The sequence below is a fragment of the Vigna unguiculata genome, chromosome 9, assembly GCF_037176805.1.
Source record: "Vigna unguiculata cultivar grain cowpea cultivar isolate G323 ecotype 2 chromosome 9, ASM3717680v1, whole genome shotgun sequence".
In the NCBI taxonomy this organism is placed as follows: Eukaryota; Viridiplantae; Streptophyta; class Magnoliopsida; order Fabales; family Fabaceae; genus Vigna; species Vigna unguiculata.
This window is the reverse complement of record NC_140800.1, coordinates 1,782,272-1,803,194: the sequence shown is the minus strand read 5'-3', so window position 1 is coordinate 1,803,194 and position 20,923 is coordinate 1,782,272. Positions and strand designations below refer to the sequence as shown.

General features: G+C 32.3%; 2 protein-coding genes and 3 long non-coding RNA genes across 5 annotated transcripts; 4 read left to right on the top strand and 1 right to left on the bottom strand.

Annotated features, from left to right (window-relative positions):
• The first annotated feature begins 1,940 nt into the window (after window positions 1-1,940).
• On the top strand, window positions 1,941-4,416 carry LOC146883443 (uncharacterized). Its single transcript, XM_085666303.1, has 6 exons — window positions 1,941-2,466; window positions 2,566-2,677; window positions 2,834-3,399; window positions 3,514-3,809; window positions 3,898-4,089; window positions 4,252-4,416. Exons 1-6 carry the CDS (start codon window positions 1,941-1,943, stop codon window positions 4,414-4,416), a joined length of 1,857 nt encoding a protein of 618 aa, XP_085522429.1.
• A 758-nt stretch (window positions 4,417-5,174) lies between these two features.
• LOC114187812 (uncharacterized) lies at window positions 5,175-5,636 on the bottom strand. The gene is made up of 2 exons (XM_085666302.1): window positions 5,589-5,636; window positions 5,175-5,501 (listed from the first exon to the last, which is right to left on the bottom strand). The coding sequence occupies exons 1-2, from the start codon at window positions 5,634-5,636 to the stop codon at window positions 5,175-5,177; spliced, it is 375 nt and encodes a 124-aa protein (XP_085522428.1).
• Window positions 5,637-9,852: 4,216 nt separating this feature from the next.
• On the top strand, window positions 9,853-10,867 carry LOC146883442 (uncharacterized). Its single transcript, XR_014984384.1, has 3 exons — window positions 9,853-9,932; window positions 10,294-10,497; window positions 10,592-10,867. It is a non-coding gene; the product is annotated as an uncharacterized LOC146883442 (long non-coding RNA).
• A 1,303-nt stretch (window positions 10,868-12,170) lies between these two features.
• LOC146883441 (uncharacterized) lies at window positions 12,171-12,843 on the top strand. Its single transcript, XR_014984429.1, has 3 exons — window positions 12,171-12,251; window positions 12,364-12,553; window positions 12,646-12,843. It is a non-coding gene; the product is annotated as an uncharacterized LOC146883441 (long non-coding RNA).
• A 3,446-nt stretch (window positions 12,844-16,289) lies between these two features.
• Window positions 16,290-17,266, top strand: LOC146883440 (uncharacterized). The gene is made up of 3 exons (XR_014984397.1): window positions 16,290-16,374; window positions 16,734-16,913; window positions 17,008-17,266. It is a non-coding gene; the product is annotated as an uncharacterized LOC146883440 (long non-coding RNA).
• The last annotated feature ends 3,657 nt before the right edge of the window (window positions 17,267-20,923 follow it).

Below are 20,923 nucleotides of genomic sequence, written 5' to 3'. Positions count from 1 at the left end.
GAAACAGATTACATAAACCGTTTAGGAAAAATTTAAAACATAAACACGAAATGGAATACGAATTCCGTTTCACAAAATTGTGAAACGGATTCTGTAATCCGTTTCATAAAAAAAATTGCAAATTTTTTTCTGAAACGGATTACAGAATCCGTTTCACAATTTTGTGAAACGAAATTCGTATTCCGTTTCGTACAAAATTATAATTTTTCCAAAACGGGTTACATAATCCGTTTCCTGGAAGTCTGAAACGGAATTTGCAATCCGATTCCATGTGTTTTTTTCTCAAATGGGTTTTGGGATCCGTTTGCGCTTTCCCTAAACGTTTTTTAATGTATTTGTGGTTGGTTTGTGGTTGGTGAGAACGAGAATGTAACAAAATAAATTCGAACCAAAGCCTCAAGAATCTAGGTTTTTAACATGGCAATGGATGGCTGGTGTTTCCTAAGCTCCACCAACTTTGCCCTCATTCATAACAAAATTACACCCCCACGTCCAACAATAATAATTTATCACAAAGGCAATTGAGGATGATACTACCAAAACTACAGGGCTTCTTATCAATACAGTAAACAACAAAGTGACCCTTCCACTCTAATGATGCTGCATTTTCATGAGTCTTCGGCCACAGAAGTCTTCTTCTTTGGTAATTCGTGACCTCTTTCTGCCACTTCGAAGCCATCTGGATGATATTTTTTGAACTAACCATTCTTGCAATTTAGCTTCTACAATATATAAGATACGAGAATCTCACATATTTAGGAAACGGATTACAGAAAAACTTAAAATTCTGTACGAAACGGAATACAAATTCCGTTTCACAAAAGTGTGAAACGGATTCTGTAATCTGTTTCATAAAAAAAAAATTGCAAATTTTTTTCTGAAACGGATTATAGAATCCGTTTCACAATTTTGTGAAATGGAATTCGTATTCCGTTTCGCAAAAAATTTTAATTTTTTCCAAAACGGGTTACGGAATCCGTTTCCTGGAAGTGTGAAACGGAATTTGCAATCCGATTCTATGTGTTTTTTTCGCAAACGGGTTTTGGGATCCGTTTGTGCTTTCCCTAAACGTTTTTTTCATCTATTTGTGGTTGGTGAGAACGAGAATGTAAAAAAATAAAGTCGAACCAAAGCCTCAAGAATGTAGGCTTTTTACATAATGCGTTTCATGAAGATGTGAAACTAAATTTGTAATCCACCAAGTTCCATGTGCTTCTCTAATGAGTGAATGTATACTGTGTGATTGGTGAATTTTTTAACGTGAATCATGCAATCTGTTTTCAATATCACCATGCAATGAGTTTTGAATTTGACATGCAATGAGTTTTCAATTTTTGATACGTGTTGCATTATTTTTTTAACATTGTTATGTATTATGTGGTTACCTTGTTTTGTTGACGTATTAAAATACTTTATTTTTATTATAGTTCATTATGGAAGATCATCAATTTAGTTATTTGAGTTTCTTGGATTCTCAAGCGGATTCTCAACTAAATTGTAGTCTCATGCCGGACTTTTCTGATTTTGTTCATGATATCTGCGAACAAGATTATACATCTCATTTTACAACGGATGATATTTTCCCAACACGTGAAGATTTGATTAAGTGGGTTAGAGGGGTTGCTTATAATCTTGGATTTGTTGTCATTATTCTAAGATCAGATAAATATAATGGACAACCAGGAAGAAAGACCCATGTATTATTAGGTTGTGAAAGAGGTGGAAAATATAGAAAATACAAGTCTGATGCAGAACCGAGTTTATCTGGGACAAGAAAATGTGATTGTCCCTTTAGATTGAGAGGGAGACCCATCTCTCAAGGGGAGGGATGGGTATTGAACGTAAAATGTGGTTACCATAATCACGATGTCTCATCTACTCTAGTTGGTCACCCCTATGCGGGTAGGTTGAAGTCTACTGAACAGTCGTTGTTTGTTGATATGACTAAAAGTCAAGTCAAACCTGCAAATATACTTCTCACCCTGAAAGAAAAAGATGAGTGTAATGTTACAACCCTGAAGCAAGTGTATAATGCAAGATATAGGTACAAACGTTCAATAAGAGGTTCAAGAACTGAGTTACAACAGTTAATGTTGATGTTGGAACGTGATCACTACATCCATTTTAGTAGATGTCTTGATGAATCTGATGTGGTTAGCGATTTGTTCTGGACCCATCCTGATGCTGTGAAGTTGTTAAATTCATTCAATATTGTGTTCTTAATGGATAGTACCTATAAAACCAACAAATATCGGTTGCCATTACTTGAGATTGTTGGTGTGACCTCAACAGGATTAACTTTCTCAGCCACTTTTGTATTTTTATCTAGTGAAAAGCAAAATAATTTCATTTGGGCTCTTGAAAGGCTCAGAGGTCTGTTTATGACGTGCGAGGGTGGTCCACAAGTCATTGTAACTGATAGGGATCTTGCTCTAATGAATGTTGTTGGCATTGTGTTTCCTGAGTGTTATCATCTTCTATGCCGTTTCCACATTCAAAAAAATGTGTAGGCAAAGTGCAAAATGTTAGTAAATTCTGTTGACGCATGGGATGTTGTACTTCAAGCCTGGGAGAATGTCATGGACTGCGAAGATGAATTAAAGTTTAAGGAGTGTGTTCATCGTCTTGAGCTTGTTTGTCAGCCGTGGCCTGTATTCTTTGAATATGTTAACGACTCGTGGATCATTCCTTACAAGAAATTCTTTGTGAAGGCATAGACGAACAAAGTTATGCATTTGGGGAATACAACATCAAACAGGTATATTTGCATTTTGCTATTAATTAAAATTATTTATTAATGGTTTATATGATTTCCTTGTATAAATTGTACTAGGGTTGAGTCTGCTCACTGGAGTCTGAAGAAAGTTCTTGGCAGTAGTATGGGAGACCTTTGTTCGTGTTGGGATGGCATTCACAACGTCATTATCTTGCAACATAACGAAATTAAAGCATCTTTTGAAAGAAGTATAAATCTGATCAGTGACTCTTACAAGGCATTGAGTTATAGAAGATTAGTGGGAAATATTTCTAGATGTGCCTTAGAACTCTTTGCTCCAGAGTTAGAAAGAGTAAAGAAGATTGGATTCGATAGTAGTCGTTGTGGCTGCATTCTCAGACAAACTTATGGTCTACCATGTGCGTGTGAATTAGCACGATATGATCCTAGGATTATTCCTCTCCAAGAAATTCATGTCATGTGGACTAGGTTGAGCTTCTCCAATGTCTCGTCTTCACAATCTAAAGGGCAATTATCTATTCAGAGGGAGGTTGATCTACTGCTTAATCTTTTCAAAGAAGTTGATATTGCAGGAAAAGTGACCATAAAACATAAATTACTTGACATAGTTAGCCCTTCCATGACATCGATGTTACCACCACCGAGTAAAGTTAAGACGAAAGGTGCAACTAAGAGTCATAGATCAAAGAAGTCAACCAAACGTGATCCCTCCTATTTTGAGCATGTGGACGCCTTCATTGAGTCCTCAAGATAAGATTCATGTGTTGCAAAAACAGAAAACAAGGTTAAGAGCAAACGTGTAATTGAAGAGAAAGTAATACCCATGCTAGAACAGTTCAATCCTATTTTTCATCCTTATATACTCGATGTTGTCGATGTTGTGGCGGACGGTCATTGTGGATATAGATGCATTGCTGCATTGTTGGGTATGGGTGAGGAGTCGTGGCCTCTAATCATACATGATCTATACAAAGAACTTAGTCAATGGCGAGATGAATATGCAACGTTAGTTGGAGGCTATGATCGTCTGGAAGAACTGAGAAAGTCTTTGCTAGTTCAATCACCATCAGGGGTATAACTTCTATACACCAGTGTTGAAATTTATGTATTACAAGTTTTTCATGATTTTGTTTTATTATAATCTAATTAATTATATACAGGCTAATCGAGACAAGTGGATGACTATACCAGACATGGGGTATGCGATTGCTAATCGGTATAATGTAATCCTCGTGTGCTTGTCATCAGTTCAGAATTTGACTATATTCCCACTTCGTACATCCCCACCTATTTTGCAAAGTCAACATCGACTAATTTGTATCGGACATGTTTACAATTCTCATTTTGTGCAGGTATATATGTTTATATATATATATATATATATATATATATATATATATATATATATATATATATATATATATATATATATATATATATATATATATATATATATATATATATTATTTTTATAAAGAACTTTATTTCTCTATTGACTAATTGCGTATTTACAGGTTCGTCTACAAGAAGGTTGTCCATTACCGACAGTGGATATCATATCATCTAGCAATTGTTACCCAAAGGCAAAAGGGTGGGCATCATTTTATAGAGATAGGATGCAAGCATTCCTAGATTTACTCATAGTGGATCGTAGTTATGTAGATCTCATGGAAGACTGATATTTGTTGATTGTATTTAAGTATTTCACTATTGTAGTTTGTAATTATTTTACCAATATATAAAATTCTAACTCCTTTGGTCAAGGGACGGATATATTTTGGCCTCATTGCTAACATTAAATAACTTAATATAAAATACCATATATAGATGAAATATCTTAATATAAAATACCATATATAGATGAAATATCTTAATATAAAATCCAATAGAAATGTCAATTCTAACATCAAATACAAATAAATCGACTATCCAGACGTAGATGGTCGTCGACCTCGAACTCTACGTCCTCCTCTAGTCTCTTCCTCTTCAACGCCATCTTGAGCCATCTGCAATAACTCATGAGTGCGATCCCAGGCAACTGTGCCCTCAGTAACGTCTCTACAGTCTATCATCCGCTGAAGACCACCTACAATGCGTTTCACGAGACCCTGTGATAATAACAAGTTAATGTCAAATATTAAAACTTACTAATAATATGAACAACTAAATGTGTTACATACCAATAAACCACTGGAAGATGATGACGGTGACGTCCTCTGAACTGTTATGTCATCTGGCAAATTCCAACGAAGTCGGGGCACAAGCACAAGGCTAGGTCGGTCGGCCTCAGCTCCACGTAAAATGTATGGATGGGAGACTCTCCTAAACTACTGCAAATATCCATCTGAACATGAAAAAGGAGCTGGTGCTTGGACCACTTGATGTACAACAAACTGCTCGTGCTTTTTCCACCGATCATCAATAGCCTCAAAGTCCATCATGGTGAGCTAGGCGGTTGTAGAATAGGCTGGATGAAGCCAAATTGTCGCAACACACGCTCCGGCAAATGACGTTGTACGACGGTCCCAATCCTCAGGAAGCCAGAAAACATGCCATGTGTTACTAGTTGTCGAGCAGCTCTGTGTGCTACATATGGGTTCCAAATCATCCCATCATATGTCAAGCCATCCAACTGGACTCTAACATCAGCTATAGCGGAAATGGCGCGTCCAGTGACATAACGTAGAGCACGGGGTTCGGTCTCCACATATGTATCCCGTACTTGCTTCCTTCCCAATGTAGGGAAGTGCTCGTATATCCAAGTCTGTATCAAATAATATTTCATTTAACCATTGTCATATAAAACTAAAAACAAGTCAAATAAAGAATAAAATGTTATATAAATGGATACCTGCAGAAGAGGTAGATATCCAGCTAATTGCTTTGTATTAGCTGGCATCTCCTAGCTGCTCATATAAGTGGACAAGAGCAGCAACTCCCTAACCATATATAAGGGAGGGTCTTTACGCGCACCTAGGTCAAGATTCTTCTGTTGGGGGTACAGGGAATCTCATTCTTTACTTTATTGGGGTGCGTTTTGGGGGTGCAGAGGAGAGTGTGTGCTTTTGGGGGTGCAGAGACGCGGTAAAAATGAGAGACTGAGTTACTCTTCATTTTTACCATGGGCAAACATGGAAATAAAATTAGTTTTGGGGGTACTGAAGATATTATTGGAGGTGTAGGGAGAAGCCCCCTATCAAATTAGGGGGTTGGTGTGATGCACTTAAGTTCATCACCTATCATAGTCTGGAAATTACAATATCTTGTGATATATAATAATGCATGAAATATATATATATATATATATATATATATATATATATATATATATATATATATATATATATATTTCATTTTAATAAATTTTCAAATTTTCATTTATTTAAATTTGGTTCATTATTTATTATTCCGTTTCTAAATACTTTTAGTTTACCTTTCTTAAAACAACCATGCAATAAGAAAAATACAAAGTGACGATGGTGAAAATGAATATTTAAATTAATATAAAAAGTCAGTGTTAAGCGTCGATTTAAGTAATAACAGAAATCTAAATTTAAAATATTTGTAAATATGTACATTAGCATTAGTTCAACTGACGTTATATTTAATAAATATTTAAATTTTATATAATTAGTATTAGTTTAGACAATAATGTGAAATTAATTTTTCAGTAGAGTTGTACTTAGTGTTGGTTTAGTTGTGGTTACTAATATCTGTTTATAGAAATTGAACCTATAGCTGATCAACGTTGTTATTAATGTTAATTTTTTTTTGTAATAAACAAACATGACAATCATTAAAGATTAAACACTTATTCAAATATCTTAATGATTAAAAAAAGTTAAAAAAAATTAACGAAGTTAACATTTTTGCATTAACTTTATAATTTTTTTATTAATATTGATTATCTTGACTATTTATAAAAAAAAAAACACACACACACACAACCTCTTACAACCTCTTTGGTAAAATTTGTGAAGTTAATATTATTAAAATGATATGTGTGGTTAATTATTAATTCTTGTTAAGCGTAAATTTACTCAACAAGTTAATTTAACTTCAAAACATAATATTTATCGGTATAATTTTTATTATATCATTATTAATTTGAGAAATAAAAATTATATTGTTTCAATTAAAAAAATACAATCAAATTGAAAAGGTTTAAAATAAAGAATGGAGATTGAAATTGTTTTTATAAAGTTTGACCCAAGATCTCTTAAACCAAAAACATTATAAAGAAAACGCAAAATAATAGGATATTTTATTGTTGGGTAAATAAAGCAGCAATTCACCGTTTCTTACAGGAGAAAATGAGAGGTGAGGGAACGCGTAACCTAAAAGTGAACGGAGAAATAAGAAAGTTTGAATTGTTATGGCCTCTCCTCACTCATCATCCCAAAACTTGGAAGAAATTACAGGCAAAGTGCTTAACTAATTCACATTTAACTCACATTTCATTTCTTATTGCAAATTAATATCCACTTTGTAATATGCAAAAACTTAATTAAAAACCAAAATATTTTTTTGAAAAAAAATCTAAAATTAATATTAAGAAAAAACAAATTAAAAAATAAATAAAGTTAATGCTTTTAGGGTAATTAGTTTAAAATCAAAATATGAGTAGAGAATGGAACGCAGTACTTTGCATGAACAGTGGTTTTCGTAACAGAGCATGAAGATATAATATACCGCGATGTTATCGTCTACAACGCGTTCATGCTCTGTTTTCTGAACAATGAAAGCTACTTACTTCTTCTTTTTTCTTTTAACTTTCCATGAAATTCGTTAGACCCATATGATCAAAGGATTAAAAACATTAACAATTTCAATTGAAGGACGAAAAAAATCAGAAATTTCACATGAATTTAATTGCTATGACCCGATTCAGGCATTCAAAATTTCATACAACAAATACTCTGTTTCGTGTGTCTTGCGACTGGAAGAAAAGTAAAACAAGCAAAATCGTTCTAATCTAAATCTCCACCGAAATACACAATACATTTGATAAGAACATACCATATATTAATGCAAACATTTCCAACTCAACCTCTAACCTTTGACAATTTCACAAATTCAGAATAATAATAATAGTAATAACACTAAAAGAACTCATTCCAGTTTCATTCACTGATTATGTGAAAAACATTGGCAATTTCATACTTATTAAAATTATCAAACATTGAACATTTGAAACCACGTACGTATACTCTGTTTACATGTGGCTACGATGACATGGCTTATGGTAGAGATTCTAAAGTTAATAATGGTTCACGCTTTTCTGGTTATGGTTCTACTGGGAATAATTCCAAGAAAAGTCAAAGGTAGAAGAAAGAAAAAAAACCATTGCCTAAATTATTTGTGAAACATCCAATGTTTGTATTAACTAAAAGAAGAAAAGTTACCACACAGAAGGAATTGAGTCAAGTGTTGTTGTTTTGTAGCATATGTTATTTATTAGAATTACCGTAGTTGTGTCAAGTGAATCGTCATAATTTTTCAGATTTGTTCTCAACAACCACGAATCTATAATCATTGTCGACGTGATATTGCTTGATATATGACATTATGGACTTTTTTGTGTCAAAAGACATCCCAGTACATAGTGAATTTTCAGTCATTGGATTTGAAGCTTCAATTGAGGTGTGACTTGATGAGCCACTATGATCTGTTATATGGATTGTATATTGGTTGGTAACCAACTCATCTTCACTGAAATCAGACAAAATATCTGGATATTGACTTTGTCCGGCCATTTTTGTGCAAATTTGGTGAAGAGTGAAAATTTGGTAAAGAAGGATAATAATAAGGTCAGCAAAAATATATGACTTGAGAGCCCATCGAGAATTTGAAATCGTGTGTAGACCATTGCAACACATTTATTATTCATTTTTAATTTTAATGCAGAGAAGCCGGTATTAATGGCAACAGTTTTTTAATAAATAACCCATTTTAATGCACAGAAGCCACCATTAATGGCAACGACTTCATTAATAAGCCAACAACTTCATTAAACACCTCATTCCAACACGTCCTTTCCTTGTACAGTTTCTTCCCGCATCAATCAAGTTATGGTGCTGGTCCATCACATATGTTTGGCACCACAACCATGACACCACCATCTGCCTATTATCCAGGATCCTCATCATCAATGTCATTCTATCATCCGCCAATGTCTTCTCAATCACCACAAATTCTGCAAAATGTCCAAAGTCATCAAGATGAAGATGATGGTGATGATGATGATGATGATGATGATGATGAACCATAACAACAACAACAACCACTCAAACGTCCCAACAGACCCAGAAAAAGACCAACATGTGGAACCGGATGACATATATGACTGTTTCATTATTTTCAAGTTACTAAATTATTGTATTTTAATTTTTAATCAATTTAAAAATATATTAATGTTTATTTTTATTTTTATTTCAATTTATTATCATTTACTGTTAAAAAAAAACTAAAATGAAATCGTCATCTGCAAAGACGACTTCACCGGCGCCACACCAGAAACTGATCTCCAGCTTGACGACTTTGATTTAAAAAAAAATGAAACTGTAAAGATGGAGGATGACTTCACCCTGAAAGTATTCCGACATCCTAGCAACTAAACCCAGTTTTGCAAAAACAAAAAAAATTGAGAGACCTTTTATACAAATTCGCCTAAAAAGGGAACCAAAATTACAAATTTCCCGCGTATTGCTTTAAAATCAAATGATTTGTCTGATGTTAAAGAGATTAAAACAAAGTTCTGTTTTGTAAAAAATATTGAATAACGAAGGAAATGGTCACTAAAACCCATTTTTTTTAGTGTGAGTTAAAATACAGGAGTCGTTCGTCCTCTATTTTCTAAACAATAGAAAATGTTTTCTTCTTCTTCTTTTATTCATGTATGTATGAGAACATCAGAAATTTCACCTCAATTAAAATTATCAAGACTTAAACTCAGGAATTCAAATTTTCAAAGTTGGAATACTCTGTTTCGTGTGATTATGAAAATCCAGTTCTGCAAAAGAGCCTTAATTTACTCTGAGTTACAAAGGACATTCCTATGTGCAATATGAGTTGTGTATATAAATGAAGTAGATTGGAGTCACAACAAGAATCACATTCAAAACAACACAGAACAGAATTTGTATTCATATTGTTCATTAAGAATGAATCCAAAAACTGATCGCGATGCCAACAGGTGAGAGTTACATAGATGAGTTCATCATCTTCAGTTTTTGTTTTCATTAAACATTCATAATTTCAACTTACTGAGGAGAATAAAAAAATATTTTAATTAAAGCCCATATTTAGCTTCTTTATAATAATAGTAAGAATAGTGATATATATAGTTTTATATTAATATTACATATCTCCTATATGTGTTCTCATTTCAACTTTGTTATCCAATCTTAGGAGTAACTAACAGAAAGTTCCATATTTGAATAATACCACAAAAGACTTAATAGGAATAAAAAAAATTGTTGTTATTAAATATTCATAATTTTAGTTAGCTCTGTGTTTTTCCTTCAAACTTTGACACTATTCTGGAAATGATACAGGGAGTATGAAAGCCCAGGCAAATCACATGAATCCACTGGAGATCATTTGAGCGAAAAGAAACGCTCTGAAGGAAAAAAGGGTTCTAGCAAAGGCACAGAGAAATCACATGAATCCACTGGAGATCATTTGAGCGAAAAGAAACGCTCTGAAGGAAAAAAAGGTTCTAGAAGCAATGGTCGAAATTAAACAATAATCACAAACAGGTAACATTTCACCATTTTTTCTTAATTTGTATGTAGCACCTCTTCCTTTGCATTTACATCACTTATATTTTTTCCTTTTTAATTTTTTTTGCAGGTTTACTCGCAACTACTTAAGTGGAAGGAAAATATATATGCAGCAACAAATTCTACTATATATTACTTCAACATTCAACTTTGTTGTTTCCAACTTGTTTAGAGTCTATTAATTGTTTGCAGTCTAAATTGAACAAAACAATAAGTCTATATTATTCTTGTTATAATAAGTCATTATAATTTGGGATTCACATGTACGTTTATTTTTTATTTATTTTCTCGAATTTGTATTTGTATTTGTATTGGTTTACCAACAAAGTAGCATGTTATAATCAAATTCAAGTTAAGGAGATGTGGGATAATTCAGTTTTGTTCTTAATGGGAACAACGTAATTTCATTGGCAAGTACTAGAAAGTGATTTCAAAGAAGAAATGAGAAGAAGAGTTAAGAGGAAACATATATCTCATGGGAGAATTATTCCCCAGCTAATTACACTAATTTTGATGATTAAATTATAGTAATTAATTAGTGCCAGTTAATTGTGAAATTAATTTAATTCACATGCAAAATTTACATCTAATAAGTTTAGTTATGTAAGAAAATTTCGGAGGAATAAGTAGGTGAAGAAGCTAGGAATTGCATTTGATATGAAAAATGGTGTGAAAGCAAACAGCGCGCAAACCGACATGTGATTTAAGTGGTTTGACAATTGAAAAATAGGTGGAAGCTTGCCACGTTTGCAATGAAACCGCGGAAAGAAGCTTGCAGCCAAAGCAACTATGAGTTCATTCTCATCAATACAAACCTATAAATATGTCCATTTACTTCATCAAAATTCAATAAACAAAACCAAACATTGTTTCTTAAAACAACTTCAAGAGTTCATTTTTAAGGTTCTACACGTTGTTCGAAGGTTGAAGCATCTACGTAAGGCAGCATGAGTACTAAGAGCATGATTCAAACTCATCTTGTGTATTACACACGACCTCCTCCTCCGACCAATAACCCCAAACCTACGTCCTCAGGAACTCCATTGCCAACTATTCAGAAAGTGTTTTCAAACAAAAATGCGAAGAAGAATTGAGAGGGAACACCACATGGGAGACTTTTATTTCCTAGTTTACCCTAATTTATTTGTTTGTTTATTTATTGTGTAAATGCTTCTAAAATCTATGCCTTCATTTCCATTTTTTCTTGCTGTATAAAGACATGATTATTCTTGTTCTTAGTACGAAATGTAACAAAATTCTTTATCGAAGGAATAAATATAAGATTCTGGATTGAATATATGTCCGAGCAATAACACCAAAAGCATTAGGTTATTGAGTTATGAAGAATTGATGGTGCATGGTGTTTCGAAGCAAATGATGGTGATCCACCGTAACATTTGCGTTTGAAAAAACAGCTTGGTCGGTTATTAAGGTAGCTTAGGGAAGAAGAAAGTTAAGGTTTTTGGGACAGCCAACTTGCATGTTGAATGAAGAAGCAGTCAAAGATTTGAAACGAGGCGTTGTGTTGTATTTTCCCTCCATTTCCTCAGAACCTTAATTTACTCTGAGTTACACAGGAAATTCCTTTGTGCAATATGAGTTCTTCTATAAATTATACGGTAGATTGGTTGGAGTCTCAACAAGAATCACAACCAAAACAATACAGAATAGAATTTGTATTCATATTGTTCATTGAGAATGACTTCACCAAGCAGTCGCAATGCCACCAAGTAAGGGTTACATAGATGGGTTCATCATCTTCATCTTCATTTTTTATTCATTATTCATAATTTTAGTTACTTTTTCCTCACACTTTGACACTTACTCTTGAAATGATGCAAGAAAGCAAGAAAGCGTAGCCAAGGATTTGATTGAGGGTGGACAATCTTCTACTAAAAATGGTTCTAGCAATGGCCCAGTGAAACAAACTGGAACCAGCACTGGGAAACTTCTGAACCCCGATCCAGTGACTAAAGAACCAAAGGGTCCTAGAAGCAAACGTCGAAATTAAACAATACCAAATCACAAACAGGTAACAATATTTCACCAAATTTTCTTAATTTCTACCACCTGTTCCTCGCAGTTACATCACTTTTCTTTTCTCTTTTTCAACTGTTTTTGCAGGTTTACTTCAAGTTCTCATGTGGATGGAAAATATGCAGCAACAAACTCTATTATATATTACTTCAAGATTCAATGTTTTTGTTTCCAACTTCGTTTAGAGTCTAGTGTTTACAAACTAATGTGAGCTAAGAAATAAGTCTACATTGTTATTAGTTAGTAAGTTATGATCTGGGATTCACATGTCTTTATTTATTTTTTCACAAGTTTGTATTTGTATTTGTATTTGATAATAAAGTAACATGTTATAATAAGATTCAAGTTAATAACGAGATGTGGGTTAGTTGAATTTGGTGGATATAAATTCTAAATATCCTCATATCATTAATGAAATAACCTGAGATTATAGCACTGTGCTTCAGTGCAAAATTTTTAAAGACAAAATGAAGTTATAAAAACAAATCCAATAAGGAAACAGTGGCCTCTTTGGTGAATTTATTACAATCATAAAAGGATTCCTTACTATGTAAAACTGCTCCTAAATACTATGACATCATTTCAAATTTCTCTTGCAGTAAAAATGCTTGAGTATTGTTATTAGTGGTAACAAAATTCATTAGCAAAATGACATACAAAGTATATAATGTTCCTTTTATTTGTGTTCATAGTTCACAATAACATTTTATATTATAATAAAGAATTGAAGTAGGAAGAAGATATGGTGTTTGGGTAATGTAGTGTAGTAGTTTCCGAGCAGAAGATGGTGATTTACCATAAGATTTGTGCGTGAATACCCAGCGTAAGATAGCTTGAGGAAGAAGCAGAGTTAGGGTTTTTGGAACATTGCAAGGAGAATGTTGAATGAGAGAAATAGTCAAAGATGAGAAATGTTGTCTGAGTTGCATTGTATGGTCTCTCAACGTACGGAACAATATTGAATCAATGTTGTAATAAACAATCCGCGTCTTTACCACGCGTCTTACCTCATAACTCTACCATATTATTTTTACAATATAGATATTTATTTGATGTAATTCATTATTTTAAATAAAGTTAGAGATTAAATAAATGTATTTTATAAATATCTTGATATTCTGTAGAGGCTAAATATCTCTCTATGTAGCTATTATATACATGATTTAAAAAGGTTTAAACAATAATTTGGTGATTTGAGAATTAGTGTTTTTTTGGAAGATACAATTGTATTATGATAGTCCATCAAAATTATAAATAATTTAATATTCAATATTGTTAACTTATTGGCAAGTGTACCAATACCTTTCAAGTAGTGAAATGATAATCCAAGTGTTGTTTTTCTAAAGGATTTGTGTTTGTTAATTTACTTGTGATTATTTACTAATTTTAGTAATTGTGAAAAACATTTTTAATTCAATGTAAAATAAAACATGCAAAATTATAAAAATAAAGATGTGATTCGGTAAAAGGCATCATTAGAATTGGATTTCATGAATCAACTTAATGTAACGCTGCACAATATATACATCTTTACGTACTCACATTCATGTTAAAAGCATACTTACTCTAATCCCTTAGAAGCAAGTCCTAAATCATATGTTAAAACTCTAATTCCTTAGCCATTTTAGCATACAATTTGCATTAAGATCACATTTCTAGAATGACCAAGAGATAATGTCTATCCCTAAAACATAACTCTTGGGATGTTCTATACATGTCTAGTTCCAAATTCATTTTCCAATGATTTAGTAACAACAAATAACATGATATTCCTATCATACACATTAATAATCAAGATAGAACAATTGAATACGAAGGAGATTATATTGCATAGGAAAAGTTACATAGTATATGAATTCAATACATCCAATCCTAATGAAAATAGAGATTAGCTACTCCTAATCATCTAGAACATACGGATTTGATGAATTCGCACAAGTAGATGGAAGAATTTGCTGTAATTTCGTCCCACAATATGCCCTTGATCGAAGCTTTTGAGTTTTTCTGCATTTCCACAACAAAAGAACTTCCTCCTTTCCTTTGATTCTCGACACTTAACCAACCAGAACTGTCTGCTCGTTAGGCAAGCCTTATCTCTCGCTGGAGATCAATTAACTGCAACACAACTGCTATGTCTCGCTGGTCGAGACAGACTTCTCGTTGGGCGAGTGGGGAAGCTCTGACTGGGCGAGATGGTCCTGACAGATAGCTTTGTAGTCTTTCATTGTCCTATACAATCACCTATACAATGACCTAAGAAAAGAAAAGTACTCCTAATACTAAACAAAACACAAAATACTAATAAACTTCCTAAGAAATAAACATGAAATAAAAATAAATAAGAGAGGTTAATAAACTTAAATATCAAGTATTTATAAGCTTATCAAATATTTCATAAAAAACATAACATATTTAAGTTGATTTTCATTTTATTACTAATGAGATGACAATTAACATCATTTTTACAAAGGTCTTGAAAAATAAGAAACAAAATTTGAATTTCTTATTTGCAAGTTTTGTTGTTATTCGAGGTCCTCGTTTTCCAACATGAGAATATATTAAGATTACTGAGATATTATGATTATTTTTTATCGATGATGGTAATTATTTTATTATACTTAGCAGATAAATTCATAGCCCAATTCTGAACATTTTTAGTTAATGTAATTTTTTTCTTAATTTTTGTAACAATTACTTGAAATATGAATTTGTGTTGATGGTTTTCATAAATATAAGTTATTTTTTAATTATTATTTTATTTGTTGTATTATTTGAACATGAATGTACGTACAATTTGTTTTCTTTAAGTTATTGTCATTAGCAATGGACAACCAAACTGATGCAAATTTCGTTTCTGTTTAGCTGACAGTTATTATAGTGTCCGCCAACATAAGCCTACGCTAATGTTTTAACATCCAAATTTTTAGGGTCTCTATCTTTCAAAATACAAAGCCTACTTTAGCATCAATTTTTCTTAATTTGTTAGGTTACAAAAAATAACATAAAAACCTAACGTGTCGTAATTTTGTATCGGTGAAAATTGATCTTAGCAAAGAAGGTATAATATATGAAACATTGATATTTATTGAAGAGGAAAAGAAACCCGACAAATACATTCGTGCAGGAAAAACGAGGTGCTGCATTTTATTGCAGTCTGCCTATGAAATGAAAGTGTAATTATACCAACAATTTAATCCTTTCTTTCAGTTCATAAGCAAACGTGTTATTTTTCTATCACTATTTCTTCAAACACTTCAAATTCCATTTCGTCTTCATGAAATTCAGTCGAAAAATCTATTAAAGTCGTGAACAATTTATCTTAGAACTTTTGCTCATCATATTGATTTAAAACCAAATGATTTATCTGATGTTAAAGAGAGAAAAAAAATTCTGTTTTGTAAAAAACACTGTCTGAGTTAAAAAACAGGAGTCGTTCATCGTCTATTTTCGAACAACAAAAATATAAGACGCTGTTTTCTTTTTATTCATAGTTTACAATGAAATCTATTACACATGTAAAGAAACTATGATACGAAAACATTATAAATTTCACCTGAATTTAAATGAACAAGACTTAAACTCGGGAACTATAATTTTCAAAGTTGGAATACTCTGTTTCGTGTGATTATGAAAATCCAGTTATGCAAAGCCTTAATTTACTGTGAGTTACACAGGAAATTCCTTTATGCAATGAGTTCTATAAATAATGTGGTGGATTGGAGTCTCAACAAGAATCACATTCAAACCAATACAAAATAGAATTTGTATTCATATTTCATTAAGAATGAGTCCAAAAATTGATCGCTATGCCAAAAGGTGAGAGTTACATAGATGTTCATGATCTTCAGTTTTTGTTTTCATTAAATATTCATAATTTCAACTTACTGAGGAGAATAAAAAAATATTTTAATTAAAGCCCATATTTAGCTTCTTTATAATAATAGTAAGAATAGTGATATATATAGTTTTATATTAATATTACATATCTCGTATATGTGTTCTCATTTCAACTTTGTTATCCAAGCATAGGAGTAATTCACAGAAAGTTCCATATTTAAATAATACCATGAAAGATTTAATAGGAATCTAAAAATTGTTGTTATTAAATATTCATAATTTTAGTTAGGTTTGTGTTTTTCCTTCAAACTCTGACACTATTCTGGAAATGATACAAGGGAGTATGAAAGCACAGGCGAATATTTGAGTAACGGAAAATCTTCGAACCAAAAGGGTTCTAGCAAAGGCACAGAGAAATCACATGAATCCACTGGAGATCATGTGGGCGAAAAGAAAGACTCTGAAGGAAAAGAGGGTTCTAGAAGCAATGGTCGAAATTAAACAATAATCACAAACAGGTAACATTTCACCAATTTTTCTTAATTTCTATGTAGCACCTCTTCCTTTGCATTTACATGACTTATATTTTTTCCTTTTTAATTGTTTTTGCAGGTTTACTCGCAACTACTTAAGTGGAAGGAAAATATATATGCAGCAACAAATTCTACTATATATTACTTCAACATTCAACTTTGTTGTTTCCAACTTGTTTAGAGTCTATTAATTGTTTGCAGTCTAAATTGAACAAAACAATAAGTCTATATTATTCTTGTTAATAAGTTATTATAATTTGGGATTCACATGTACGTTTACCAACAAAGTAGCATGTTATAATCAAATTCAAGTTAATAAGGAGATGTGGGTTATTTCAGTTTTGTTCTTAATGGGAACAACGTAATTTCATTGGCAACTACTAGAAAGTGATTTCAAAGAAGGAATGAGAAGAAGAGTTAAGAGGAAACATATATCTCATGGGAGACTTATTTCCCAGCTAACCTAATTTATTTGTTCTTGCTGATAAAAAAAAAAAACCCTAATTTATTTGTTAGTTTCACTACTAGACAATTGCTTCTGAATGCTATGGCGTCATTTCAAATTTCTCTTGCAGTAGAAAGGCTTGATCATTTAACAAAATCCATTCCCTTTCTTTTTTATTTGTTAAGTAATGTAGCCAATGATTCGAGTAGTTTTCATCGTTTCACATCAACTAGTTGTTGGAGAGTTGTCTGACAATATTTACACACAAATTGGCAAATTTTTTTTTCGTAGTTCACAAAAAAAAAAATTAATGAGTTATGAAAGTACGAGGACGGTGGTGCATGATGTTTGGGTAATGTGATTCCTAGTAGTTTCGAAGCAAATCGTGATGATTTACCATAATATATATTAACTGATAAGATCTCAACGTTTTGTTTTTATAGAGGGAGGAATAAATATAAGATTCTGGATTGAATATATGTGCGAGCAATAACACCAAAAGCATTAGGTTATTGAGTTATGAAGAATTGATGGTGCATGGTGTTTCGAAGCAAATGATGGTGATCCACCGTAACATTTGCGTTTGAAAAAACAGCTTGGTCGGTTATTAAGGTAGCTTAAGAAAGAAGAAAGTTAAGGTTTTTGGGACAGCCAGCTTGCATGTTGAATGAAGAAGCAGTCAAAGATTTGAAACGAGGCGTTGTGTTGTATTTTCCCTCCATTTTCTCAGAACGTAACAACGTTAATAAATATATTATAATTAATTTCATCCGCGCTTATCACACGCCTTTCCTCAGAACAACGGAGTCAAAAAAAAAAAAAAGGCCTTCATTTGTGAAATATTTATTTATTTATTTATTTTTATCAGCAACTATTTATAATATTAGTATGAAATGTTTGTGGACTTTTCTATGACTAATATTTGCATTGGAGAGTTTAACTAATTATCTTCAGTAAAGTCTTCCCATAATCAACAAGTTTTCACTCGCACAACTAAGGTAAACAAAACTTTACTTAACACTATTCTATTCACTAACATGTTGTTGCTTCATATTTTTGCGCTTTAAAAGAATACAAGTATACAAATACATACCACACAAAGAAAATAAAGATAAGCTCAGTTGCAATTTTTTTTAAGAAAAATACTAATGTATAAATACATAGAAAAGAAAGAAAATAGGTATATTATAAATTTAGCTGTATTCTTTTAAAAAAATTCAATTTATTTTATCTATTATTAATTTTAATATTATTTTAGATGACTTCAATTCGCATTTACATTTAATATGGATGTAAAAACATCACATTTCATGATATGTCACGTTGACACAGTTTATTAGACGTATGACATGGTTTTAGATGCTAAAAAAACAGAGATGGTTTAGAATTTTTTTTAAAATTAATGATTAAAATAACCAAGAAAATTTTATAAGATTTAAATTTAATAAATCGTATTTGCATGAATTAATAAAAATACCGTTATTTATAGAAACTTTATCATAATAGGGATGAAATTGTAAAAATATTACGTCTACCCAAATCAACTAGTGCAAAATAGAGGTATTAATTATGTCACTGTACATTGTTTGAAGATCTGACGCAATAGATGGATGACGACATTGTTGTAGTTATTGCTAAAATTATTTAAAATATACAACCATTCCTAAAAAATTAAAATATAATAACATTACTTAACTGCAAATGGAGAAGATTTGGCCTCCGGAGTTTATGTTATAAACTTTGCCACTGATGTACACACTTCATGAAACGAGTTTATGTTATAAACTTAATTATATTTGCTAGCTCCTTCTCTTCACCATCAGAAGGTCATAAATTTGGTTTCAAAATCTGCACACAGTTGACATAAGAGTAAGGCCAAAGAAGCATTAGGTTCAGGGGCCTGTGATAAACTTGACGCGATGCCGAATCGACCTAGTTGGTGAAAAAGCTGAAACCGAGCTGAGAAACAGTGCCACGAGGAACAGGAACACAATGAAGGGAAAGACCTTCATTTCGTTTTCTAAAATAACTTCAGAACTCACACTTCACAACTCTAAGCCTCCTGGACCCAATGTTGAGAGGGAGATAGTAGAGCCACCACCCAACAAAGTCACTCACTCTCACCATTACCACCAAACTCTCCACATCGTCCCTGAACCTCCACCACCACAACCCACCCAAGCTCGCCGCCACCACCACCCTCTCCACCAATCTAACTTCTCTTTCAACACCAAACACTGTGTCATCCACCACATGCCTCACCACCATTGAGGTTTCTGCCTCGCCGGAGAACCACCCACCTCTGTTGCGATGGCGTTTGTGTTGTCGGTTTTGTCGGCGATGATTGTGGTGTGTGTTTTCTTGGCAAGGAAGAAAGGCGTTGTTAGGAAGAATATAGAGCAAAGGCGAAGTTGTGGGTTTGAGAGGAGTAAAGTTCCGACCAGGTTATCACTCTCGAATATTAAGTCTGCTAAGTTTTCACTCTTGAAATTCGTTTCAGAAAAAAACGTGAAAATTTATGAAACGGATTTTGGGATCCGTTTCATACTTTTCTGAAACGGATCACGAAGTCCGTTTCTGAAAAAAAAATTAAAATTTGTGAAACGGAATTCATGATCCGTTTCAGAAAAGTATGAAACGGATCCCAAAAGCCGTTTCATAAAAAAAACATGAAAACTTATGAAACGGATTTCGAGATTCGTTTCATACTTTTCTGAAACGAATCACGAATTCCGTTTATGGAAAAAAAATTAAAAAATATCAGTGTGCATTCATGTGTGTGTATACGTGAAAAGTTTTAGGTGTGAGTATAATTTGATGTGTTCCTGGTGAGTGAAATGTTGTGTGCACCATGAGCGTGAGTGAGTGAAAAATATGTAAAATCGTGAGTGTTTTGTGCTTGAATTAGGTGAGTGAAGTGAGTGATGAGTGATTTAGAAAGGTGAATGAATACGGAGTGAAAATGGTGAGTGAAGTGAGGTAAGAGAATGGAGTGTGGGTCCCACTACTCTGAGTGTGAGGAGAAAATGGTCATTTTTGGGGTACATGAGAATCTTTTGGGGTGCAGGGAGAACCCCTGTAATATCAAATTAGGGGGTTGGTGCGATGCACTTAAGTTCATCACCTATCATAGTCTGGGAATTACAATATCTTGTGATATATAATAATGCATGAAATATATATATATATATATATATATATATATATATATATATATATATATATATATATATTTCATTTTAATAAATTTTCATTTATTTAAATTTGGTTCATTATTTGTTATTCCGTTTCTAAATACTTTTAGTTTACCTTTCTTAAAACAACCATGCAATAAGAAAAATACAAAGTGACGATGGTGAAAATGAATATTTAAATTAATATAAAAAGTCAGTGTTAAGCGTCGATTAAGTAATACAAAAAAAAATCTAAATTTAAAATATTTGTAAATATGTACATTATCATTAGTTCAACTGACGTTATATTTAATAAATATTTAAATTTTATGTAATTAGTATTAGTTTAGACAATAATGTGAAATTAATTTTTCAGT